The following is a 10,077-nucleotide window of genomic DNA, read 5'->3' as shown; positions in this document are numbered from 1 at the left end:
GAAAATATCTGACTCTTTAAGCAGTTATCATTAATAAATTTTTGATACTGTCCACTTCTACTCTAAATAAACGGAACCTTTGCCAACAAGTGCTGCAGATTTGCAACCATTTATTCAATGATGTCCCTTGTGTTGTCAAGTGACATTTTTGTTAAGTGAACAATCTTTAAAACATTTACTACATAAAGGAACTGATTGAAATGCTCCATCCCCCCCCAATCCCACCCTACCCTATAAACCGCATAATTCAATACCCTATAAACAATATAATTCCTTCACCTCCTCCCAGACATGGCTGGAGTTGTTCCTCTCAAACAGAAAGTTTACTGGAATTTTTTGTAGTGAGTTAGGGAGAAGGACAATCTCCTGAGTGGACTTATCTACCATCCAGAGCCTTATCGCGTGCAATAACTGCTTCATCAAACTTGATCATGAGTGTAGTTCCTTTATGCCAGTGCACAGTGACTTTGGCTGGGAAGCCACTATGAGTTAAAATGGCCTCCACGATGCCTCCAGTAAAGGCTGCACAGTTCAGAGTGCTGTTCTCCTTAGGTACAGATATGTATGCATTAATCAGGGGCTCCTTCTCTATGATGTAGTAGGTCTTATCATCATCGTTGGCTTGCTCCAGTTTATCTGCTTCCTTGCCAAACAAAGCTTTCCATACATTTACCTAGAGAGAATAAGGCAAGCAGGATGAGAAAATAAAGTAGAAGACAGGCAAAAGACAACAGATGAATGAAACGAGAGTCAAAACGTTATCAGAACAGAATTCCCGCCCGTTTATATTTTCACTGTCCTACCCATACCCTCATTAAAAGATCTTTGCCACTGTAACGCGAAACACACCTTGACAAACAGGAGAATGTTCAGCACTTTGGTTTCTCGTTTGCCGTTCTTCTCCCTCATGACGAGAACGTCCAGGAGGCTAGCGCCGACGCCGTGGCCCATGTCGGCCAAGCGGCCCTGCAGCTCGGACACGGAGTACACGCGGCTCTGGCAGTACTGCACCATCTCGGAGAAGAGGAGGGCGAACGCGCCCACACCGACCTCCGTCTTGGGACGCGTGAGCGGCCGCTCGAGAATCGCGGACTTGCCTCTCGTGAAGCGAGTCTCCATTCTGAAGAACGGGGCGGAAGTCGTCAACGAGAACGGCGGGCTATGTGCATTATGAAACTAACATAAAGTACGCTATAAATGCAACACTATTTCAGATTGTGTGTAGCTAGCTCAGCAATACTGTAGGAACAGATTTTGAAATCAACGCTGAAGCGACGTGGCTAGCTAGATATTAAGCATTTTGCTTGCTGGGTACTGTTCCAGTTGCTAGCTAGCTAGATTATCTGACCTACGTTGCTAGCTAGACAGATAAGGTTACGTTTTATCGTAGAGTGAAAAGAAGCTGCTCTTCTCAAAATGGATTTTATCTGTTACAATATAAACAAACCGTCATATATTTTAATTTGTGCTTACCCAATGGTTAATGTCCTAATAATGTGAAGCTATATTATTGTTTCGACTAACAGCAAGTGGATGGGGTATATTTCAAAATAAAGGCCAGACGTCCAGAAACGTTTCTTGTGGTGTTTGCAAATTCTGTATTTAAAAAGCAGCTACCGTTCAATGTATTCTATTGACTCTTGTTGGAAAACATTGGGAATACAGCAGCGGCTCAGGTATACGAAATGAACGTAACTATGTACATGTGACTTTTATTTTGTTAAATAGAAACGTAGTTTCCGGAGTGGGTTTTGTTTAAATGACGTTCACGAACGTTAGGTTAGTTGTGTCGCAAAAGGCTATTCATTCAGGACTTTCACAAGATTGAGATAAAGTTTGTAAAGATCTTAAGACAACTTAAGGTCGGTGACAGTTGTTCGCTTGTTAGGTTAACTGTATTATACAGCTAAATGCTTTTGTATGAACTGATGAAAGTTTTCAATGTTAGATTAGATAGATGGCTACATCTTTACGTCATTATCGAAAACTAATGTGCTTTTTGGCTCGTTGCCACTGTTACATAAGCATGATTCAGATACTGAAACGTGTCAGACACTTGGTCACGGCAAAGATGAAGCCAACAGGTAAACCATATTTTCTTTAAGAGTTCCCATAAGGTTGTAATAAGAAACGGTGCTCTGATATACTGTGAATTGATGCTAGGCTGTGTATTGTCGCCACGTCACCAGATGATGCACTTTAAGACTTGCAGTAAATGCACAACTGTTGTGGAAAATCTTTTTTTACAGCTGAGTACGTTCTCGCGTTAATAGTGTCAGAGTTCCGTATGCCTGTTCCATGGGGAGAAATAAGAGGCAGGATTTGGGGTCCTGATGATGGGCGTCCAGTACTGTGCCTGCATGGCTGGGGCGACAACAGTGGAACGTTTAACACCCTGATTCCACTGTTACCTAGAGGTAAAGTATCTTTTCATAATTACCCTGGAAACAGTCCTAATTAAATTCATTTTTATTCATATTAATTAGATTTTGAAGCATTCTTTCTTTGCTACATCTCTCTCTCTCTCTCTCTCTCTCTCTCAGATTTGAAGTATGTGGCCATAGATTTGCCTGGCCATGGCTTCTCCTCACATAGACCTGCAGGAGTTTTCTACACCTACCCTACTTACTTTTCAGATGTGCGAAGAGTCATAGAAGGTTTGAGTCCTCTGTGTTCAGTCCTGTTACAATTGTATCACAGCACCTCCCGTGTCCACAGTGGACATAAGATGTGAACTAAAGGTGTGCCACTTGGAAGACCTATAGTGTGACTGAGTTTTATAGTGCTGAATTAATTTCACATGGACACAAATGAACATTAAAATAGACTTTGCTATGTGGAAGGTGATTGACCACTAATATGTTGTGTCTGTGTACAGTTCTTCAGTGGAAGCGCTTCTCCATAATAGGACACAGTATGGGTGAGCTGATGTTTGCTTTTCTCAACATAACTAAATTATTTTTGCACTTAAGACATTTACATACAGTTTTGGGGGAAACGCTTATATAATCATACCAAGCGATAAATGAATAAGGAGTTGGTCTTACTTTTGTCTACTGGGCAACTTAAGTCTTTTGTGGAATGCCAGCATGCACATTATGGACATTATGTATCACTGTTAAATTGAGGTAGCGACTAGACGTCAGTGAGGTAAAAGGTTTTTCTGATTGTACTAATGAGCTACCATAGTCAATTGGTCAAATGGAAGCTTTTACACATGAAAATGTTTAGCTGGTTTTGTGACTGGCTCCCACAGTTGCATATTCAAATTTCATTATCCAGCAATTTAAAATGTAATTATAAACAGAAACATGTCGGCTCTGGTATGAAAATGAGCAAGACACATATGTAGTCCACATTGCATTTAATCCGTTCAGATAACCTTTCCCCACTGTTTTGTCTACCCTCGGTAGCTATTGATGTACTGTAGGACCTCCGTTATATGGCGGCAATGAAGTCGTAGGAGTTTATGTAACAGGTTGTTTTCACAATGACCTATACACCACAGAGACCCATATCACATATTGAATGACTGGTTGGTCTGAGTGCACAGCCAGTGTTTGCTGTGAATAAAGTTTTGATCAGTATGTATATTTAGACTTCCAACAAGATAACTGCTTATAGATATCTGTAATTTGCAGAATCCTGGTGTCTGTTGACATAAACCTGGGCCTTTATAACTTTGTTTCACTATAGGTGGCAACATAGCTGGAATGGTAAGGCCTCATCACAGGTTTGTTATAGCTGTGCGATTGTATATTAATTATGGTAGAGGGTCAATGCTTGTTTTGCTCACAGCTCTTTGCTTTTGGGCAGTTCAGCGTACTGTATCCAGAGATGGTGGATTCCATTGTACTACTGGACTCTTATGGATTTTTGCCAGCAGACACAGTGCGCACATGATTCATCACATAAAGCTAAAACATATAATGACTATTAAATAATTACAGTATTCCTCACCATACAACATGTTAAAAATGACCATTTTCTACTGTTTAGACTATAATAATTAAAACATTTTACAAATTTACACATGGGTATTATTTCTGTTTCCCACATTTTTTTCCCTTCTTTGCTCATTCTGCTTCTTTGGTTATAGACACAGCTGCATAAAATTATGAGAAAAGGGATAGATGAAATGACGGAGTATGAAAAAATCATGGACACCAGGAAGGAAAAGGTTTACTCATACGAAGCAGCCAAAGAAAGGTAAGGACCTCAGCCCTGTAGTCTGTCAGAGATGATCTCTGGTTTGGGGAACATCCACCATGCCTGTAGTTTCTCCCTAACCATGTCTCTTTTTTTTTTTTTTTTTTTTTTTTTTTTTTTTTTTTCCCCTTCCCTTCCCTAGACTGAAGGCAGTAAATCCAAGTCTTTCAGACCAGTCTGCTCAGATCCTTCTAGAACGGGGACTCAAAGAGTTCGAAGGAGGTTGTATGGCTGCCTTTTCCACTCGCAGTATTTCTAGAGCTTCAGAGTGGTTAATGTCCTAATAAGTACAGTACACTAAATGACAGATCCAGCATTAAGTCACACATCACTTATGCCGTTCCTGTGTTGTTTGTCTAGCACCTGTACATTCATTTGCATATTTTGCTTCAGCGTTCAGGAGACAAAGGTCTGTCTGTAATCTGCAGGCAGGTGGACATGTTTTTAGCCAATGGATGAACCCATAGGCATGTCCTTCAAACAGTCTATTCCACTATCACCCGCGACTACCATGCTTGGACTTGAAGACATGCCCATTCAGACACAAAAAGTCCCTACCCATGAAGGAGTCTCCACCTCCTCTGCAGTCTACAGACAGACCCCGTTTTCTAGCTCGTTACATGCTATGCCGGAGATGTTCTATGCTACTAAGTTGTTGTTCTTGAGGTTCTGCACTCTTTAAAACTCTTTATCAATAACAGATTTCAATGAGCCCACTGATCACAGTCTAAACAGGGTGAATTCATATTAAACAAAGGTCATAACATTCTAAACAAGCAAAGTGAATTCCAACTTATTCAATTCAAACTTAATAGTAATTGAGTGATTACATCTTTATCATAATTATTATAACAGTTTTTTAGCAAAAATCTTTGTCCAAACCAACAGGAAAGGTTGAATATTTTACAATGGGTTTTATAAATACCAGATCTTTTCTTTTCTTTTCTTTTGAAGGAGTTGTTTTCACAAGAGATTTCAGAATTAACCTGGTGAGTCTGTCTCTTCAAATTGCTTCATTTGGTCATTTCTTGTATTATGGATTTAACCCCTTTTTTCCTCATGGTTTCCAGTGACAAGTTTGAGACCATTTCTGTGCTGTCATATTTTGTATCAGTTCTATTATCAGTTTATTCCTAGAGTAATTTCCTGTGCAGAAAACTGATCAATAACATATTTCGGCAATGGCAAAAATGGCTAACGCTGTAAAAGAGTGACCTAAAATGCATTCCTTCTCAGCATTGTACCCATCCTTCCACCTCTTGTGACTATTGCTGCTCTTTTTGATGGCTGGTGCTGGGGGTTGTTTCAGACGAACACTGCAAGGTTGACCCTGGAGCAGAGTCTCTACATGCAGTCACAGATAAAAGCTAAAGTGTTAATACTGTGGTGAGTTCTGGTTACAAACTTTACCCACTTGACTGCAGTCTGGGTATAGTTGACAAGTGTGACACTTATTATTACTGCACTGTATGGAGATCGCCTACTCAAGTCTTTGTAGTCCATATGGAGGACTGCAGGTACTTCTTCTCTGGCATTTGTTTTACATGGTCATGATATAATCTGGTTTCATTCATTAGATTGAATAATTTATTTTTAAGAATGTGAGTTCATTGGTGAAATCAGGAACTGTTATGGAGGGTTGGGATAAATACTTGGAGTGGTCCTTGAAAACTGTGAGTCCAATCTGCAGTCCTCCAGTGATGAACTTGAATCCCTAAACCACTTGGCTCCTCACATTGTATCTGACCTGATGAACATACGGATGTAGACTGATCCCAATTCTTTAACACGCTCTTTAGCCTTTAAAATGTGATGCTTTTTTAAATATAAATCTGACCAACTCTGTTCATTTACAGGGCGAGCCAAGGTTTTGGGAAAAGCTATCCACAATTTATGCAATTTGTGGATTATACAACTCAACTACGGAAGGGCTGGGATAGTTTAAAAGTGAGTGCCTACCTCATTTATCCTACTGCATTTAGCTCATACACAGAGACACAAGTCTTCAGTATTTGTTCTGTCTTCTGTTCCCCTCTCTCTCTCTCAGTCCACCATCATGACAGTCGAAGGAGACCATCACGTCCACTTAAACAACCCGGATGTGGTGGCACCCTTCATCAGTGACTTTCTGCTGTCCCAGACTTCTGAGCCCACCGCTGGGGCTCTAGGCACCAGTCAAACTGCCAAATTATGAGTGGGGTCCCAGCCCCTTGATGCCTAGTCAAATTCACACTGCTTAACACACTTGCTTTTGTAATTATTATGGAACTCAGTGGTTCCTGCTGATTTTAAATTCGTTTTGTATTTGATGACTTAAGTGCCATACAGCAGGTGGGGGTATGCGGATGAACAAAGCGCATGGTACCCCCCCCCCGGGCTATTGTATATCCAATAAATAGTGTGCAGCTGCTAATACAGGTACAGTGTGGTGAAAATGTTTGCCCCCTGTCTGAATTACATAATTTGTGCACATTTCTAATGCAGAATGATTTTGTCTTAAGTCAAGACCTAATAGTGCATAAAAGGCAACAAAACAGCATGATGGACATTTTATGCATTTTTTAAAGAAATAATATTCAACACCCAAGTTTTTCACCTATGTGAAAAAGTGATTGCCCCCTTCCTTTCAATAGCTGGTTACACCCCCTTATCAGCAATAACTGCAACTGTTTTCTGTAGTTAGTGTTTAGTGTCTCACAATGCAGTGGAGGAATCTTGATCCCATTCTTCCTTGCAAAACTGCTTCAACTCAGTGACATTTGTAGATTTACAAGCATGAACTGGTCCCGCCGCTACATTTCAATAGGGTTTAGATCTGGACTTTGACTGGACCGTTCCACAAGTTGAAATATTTTGTTTGTTTAACCATTGGGAGGTAGACATCTGTGTGTATTTTGGATCATTGTCATGTTGCATGATCCAACTGCATTTCTGCTTCAGTTCATGGACACAGGGCCTGACATTTTATTTTTGAAGAATTCTCTGATGACACAGAGCAGAATTCAAAGTTCCCTCAAAGACATAATGGCATAGCCAGACCATCCCACTACCACCACTAAAGTAAGAGAGTATGGAGCTCTTACTTTGAAAAGCATTGTTAGGTTTTTGCCAGACATGAGGGCAGCCAAGGTCAGCCGGAGAACTCAACTTTAGGTTCATCTGTCCATAACCCATTGTTCTAAAGCTTAGGAGGATGATCTAGGTTTTTCTTGGCAAACCTGAGAGAAACATTTACATTCTTCTTTAGCAGTGGTTTCTGCTGTGCTATTCTGCCATTTATCCCATTCTTGACTATTGTGTTCCTGATGCTTGAGGCATGAACACTGACCTAATCTGAGGCAAGAGAGGCTCACAGTGGTTTAAATAATATTGTTGGATTCTTTTTCACTTCCTGGATGATTTTACATCCACTCCTGGGGATATTATTTACTGTTCCCAGCATTCCCCTTTTGGACAATAGGGCATTGTTTGACGTTCGATGGAACACCTTTTCATACCTGAAGATCGGGTAATTGATACTTTGCACACTAAAGACATGAAAGAAAGAAGCACCAAACTTTTGTGTCAATTTCACTGCCTATATATATATGTGTGTGTGTGTATATGTGTATATATGTGTGTGTGTGTGTGTGTGTAATATATATATATATATATATATATATATATATATATATATATATATATATATATATATATATATATATATATATATATATATATATATATTGTTAAAAAAGAAATGTGCACAAATTCAGGAATTCATACAAGGGGAAAACCCTTTGTCACAGCAATGTATTTTACAGTTGAATGCGCTGTACAGTTTGGATGTTTTGTATGCTAGGGTATAGTACTTCCATCCTGCAGTGCCACACCCCTGCAGAGTTTAGTGGCTTTGATGATTTGATGCACAGGGTTCAGCTCCTCAGCTGATCACAAATCCCTTCATGGGTTAGAGGCAGAAAAACACTCAACTCTGCAGTGTTGTGACACCTGTGACCTCTGTGACTCCCAAGGTGCTCTTCAAGAAGACAAATTCTTTAATATGCCACAATGGTCACTACATTTGTTTATTTAAAATAAATCTGTAAGGTCATGTGTGTAAGTTTACAAGTACTTATTTTGTAGAATGTTGTTGCTCTCACTTAAAAAATTAAAAAGCACAACAAAACAATTGCATGTGTCTAATGTCCTTCAGACTAAGGCATCCATGTCTCCTGTGTATAAGTCAAGTCAGAACCATTTCAGCTGTCAGTCCAAAAAAACAAAAATATAGCTAATCCTGATCACTTAACAGCCAGGACGCCCTCTAAGAGGAAACTAAATCTTTGTGTTTTATTGGTCATGCAGTATATGCCTCTGGCGACACAGTCTGAAAGCTGTGCAGAGAGGGCTTTTCTTTTGTTAACTTGTGTAGGAGTGAGTAGGAGATTATTTTGCAATGTGTCATGCATGTCTGAATGCAGTTTGTGTGTGTGTGTGTGTGTGTGTGTGATAGGGGGGTGTTGGAATGTGTCATTTATATGTTGGGATGCAGACAGTATGTGAGGAGAGGAAAAGAGACTACACTGAATGCAATGTTTGTGTGAGTGTGTGTGGGAGAGGAGTAGGCTTAAAACCATCCTGTGTCTCATAACTCCCTCTTAATGTCTGTTTAAAGCAAACTCAAATGAAATCCCAGATACTATCAGTCTGCTCCTGCTACTGCAGAGCGAGAGGGTCAGGAAAAAAGGAGTCTTATATAAGACTCTTTTTTCGCCCTTCCTTCGTCACAACCGGAGCTGTTACTATAGTTACACCCCCACCCCCCCACAGGGATGGCACAGCTGTGACTAGGAGAGCGTGCGAGCTCACAGACCCTCGTGCAAGGCATCAGAGTGCTGTATCTTTCCATTCACCTTCATAGCCTGCCACAGGTAATCGCCACACTGCAGCACCAGCTTTTTGCCATCGTGTTGGCGTGTCGAGCTGTCTGAAGTCACACAAGCAGCAAGCGGACAAGAAAGGGAGAACACAGGTATGCGCAGATATGCAGCTGTACACGTGATGTGTAGGTGTGCTTTAGGTCACGCATGATGGAAGTCATATAATGTGCAAGTGGCTGACTAAATGTGTCTATTTAACCTGTATCATCTAGTCATGTTATATGGACACAATGTGGGTATTGCATGGTTTATACTGCAGCATGCTTTAGTAAATGACAATGGCTGTAGTGATGAAGTTGTTTTGTTCCTCAGTCCAAGAACCTATGATGTTTGGAATATTTTATTTAATGTATAGCATTTTAATCTGTTTTTTTCTCATATTACCTAATATTTGCAGAGTACATACTTCGCCCTTTTCTCTCATTCTCTCTGTTGCATACAGCACAATGTCCTGGATGTTTGTGGACTGGTTCGTCCCAGTCTATCTGCTTGTTTCGGTTCTGGTGCTGGCCGGGTTCGGGGCCTGCCTCTACTTCCTGGAGCCTGGTCTTCAGGACGCTCACAAGTGGAGCAACAAGTCCCTAAAGCACCAGCCTCTGGTGCCCACACTGCATGACCACCGAGATGAAGACAGCAGTGCGCTTATATGACACAACGTGGAGGATAAAGGGATGTCCTCGGCGATGAGCTGACACGTGCAAGACAAGTTCACCAATATTTCCATGACTGGTCTCTTACATTGAGAGCTCTCTCATAGTTTGAAGTTTTCATCGGTTAACACATAAGTGGTTGAGAATGAGTGCATTTCTAGGAGACACTTCAAGCAATTTTGGAGGATAATCTAAGTAGCACAAGCACTCTTCTGTTATAGTATCTTAAAGCTTCTACAGTTGGTGCTCTCAAAGTATGGGAATTTTCTTGAATTTGGTGCATAAAACCACATGTA

The 10,077-nt window shown here is 40.6% G+C and overlaps 2 protein-coding genes across 9 annotated transcripts; one reads left to right on the top strand and one right to left on the bottom strand.

The window, feature by feature from the left end:
* Positions 1-90: 90 nt before the first annotated feature.
* trappc5 (trafficking protein particle complex subunit 5) lies at positions 91-1,586 on the bottom strand. Its single transcript, XM_027014820.3, has 3 exons — positions 1,474-1,586; positions 850-1,120; positions 91-673 (listed from the first exon to the last, which is right to left on the bottom strand). Exons 2-3 carry the CDS (start codon positions 1,117-1,119, stop codon positions 377-379), a joined length of 567 nt encoding a protein of 188 aa, XP_026870621.1. The 5' UTR covers position 1,120; positions 1,474-1,586; the 3' UTR covers positions 91-376.
* serhl (serine hydrolase like) lies at positions 1,047-8,380 on the top strand. Of its 8 annotated transcripts, none has more exons than XM_081701716.1 (13): positions 1,138-1,186; positions 2,026-2,084; positions 2,274-2,417; positions 2,544-2,657; positions 2,879-2,920; positions 3,697-3,733; positions 3,822-3,891; positions 4,100-4,209; positions 4,352-4,431; positions 5,164-5,198; positions 5,519-5,595; positions 6,066-6,156; positions 6,257-8,380. In XM_081701716.1, exons 2-13 carry the CDS (start codon positions 2,027-2,029, stop codon positions 6,401-6,403), a joined length of 1,005 nt encoding a protein of 334 aa, XP_081557842.1. In that variant the 5' UTR covers positions 1,138-1,186; position 2,026; the 3' UTR covers positions 6,404-8,380. The 8 variants fall into 8 exon arrangements, with proteins under 8 accessions (XP_081557843.1, XP_081557842.1, XP_081557841.1 ...); XM_081701715.1 differs by lacking the exon at positions 1,138-1,186 and adding an exon at positions 1,736-1,862; XM_081701714.1 differs by lacking the exon at positions 1,138-1,186 and adding an exon at positions 1,736-1,862 and having other exon boundaries at positions 2,250-2,417.
* Positions 8,381-10,077: the final 1,697 nt, after the last annotated feature.

This window comes from Electrophorus electricus, chromosome 18 (genome assembly GCF_041902795.1).
Source record: "Electrophorus electricus isolate QZ-2024a chromosome 18, ASM4190279v1, whole genome shotgun sequence".
In the NCBI taxonomy this organism is placed as follows: domain Eukaryota; kingdom Metazoa; phylum Chordata; class Actinopteri; order Gymnotiformes; family Gymnotidae; genus Electrophorus; species Electrophorus electricus.
Note: the sequence above shows the minus strand (reverse complement) of the source record. Positions and strands in the feature narration are given on the sequence as shown.